General features: G+C 54.4%; 1 protein-coding gene across 1 annotated transcript in view; it reads left to right on the top strand.

Moving 5' to 3' along the window:
• The window catches only part of NPHS2 (nephrosis 2, idiopathic, steroid-resistant (podocin)), a 6,256-nt gene extending 5,866 nt beyond the window's left edge, over window positions 1–390 (top strand). Inside the window, exon 8 of the mRNA XM_010076804.1 lies at window positions 112–390. Coding sequence (XP_010075106.1) covers window positions 112–390 — 279 coding nt within the window. The remainder of the gene's footprint in view (window positions 1–111) is intronic.
• The last annotated feature ends 327 nt before the right edge of the window (window positions 391–717 follow it).

The raw sequence follows: 717 nt of genomic DNA, 5'->3' as shown, positions 1-717 counted from the left end.
AATGTTATAATCACACTGAATTTCCTGGTTGCAGCCTCTCTCTGTAATGAGCAGTCCATGCTCCCTTACTCCCAGCCTCACAGTAACTTGCTTTATTCCCCCACTTGGTAGGTGATTGCTGCTGAGGGGGAAAAGGCTGCTTCTGAGTCCCTGCGGATGGCAGCTGAGATCCTGTCCAGTGCCCCTGCTGCTGCTCAGCTCCGTTACCTCCATGCACTGCACTTCCTTACTGCAGAGAAACCTCCTGCTTTCATCTTGCCCTTGCCTTTGGATGCCATGAACCTGGTCTTCCCAACTACCCACAGTCCTCCGGCAGTGAGCAGCCTCCTCACAGACACTCCAAAGCTTCCAGAAAGCCCGAAAGACAAGAAGGACTCACCCATGCTCTAAGAGCTGTCCCAGAAATGGTTGCTGCACTGCCGCTGGTCAATCCTGCTCAGAGAAGAGCAAGAAGGCTGGTCTACTGGCAGCCCACCAGCAGGTCCTGATCCAGAGGCACAGGGGAAGGGATGCCAGGCCTGTAATATAAAGTGGATTGTACGTGGAAAAAGCCTCTGCTTGTTTTGGAAAGAGAAAAATATAGAGCACAAGGTGCAGGGCTGGTATGTGTGTGAGCAGGGTGCTGAGGGAAGAGGGGTGTCACCCGCTCCCCTTCACAGGGCCAGACGCACCTTGACACCCTAAGGCCTGACCCCTGGGGTCTGATCCATCCTGCCC

The sequence above is a fragment of the Pterocles gutturalis genome, unplaced genomic scaffold (assembly GCF_000699245.1).
Source record: "Pterocles gutturalis isolate BGI_N339 unplaced genomic scaffold, ASM69924v1 scaffold4553, whole genome shotgun sequence".
Classification (NCBI taxonomy): domain Eukaryota; kingdom Metazoa; phylum Chordata; class Aves; order Pterocliformes; family Pteroclidae; genus Pterocles; species Pterocles gutturalis.
This window is presented reverse-complemented; position numbering and strand designations above follow the sequence as displayed.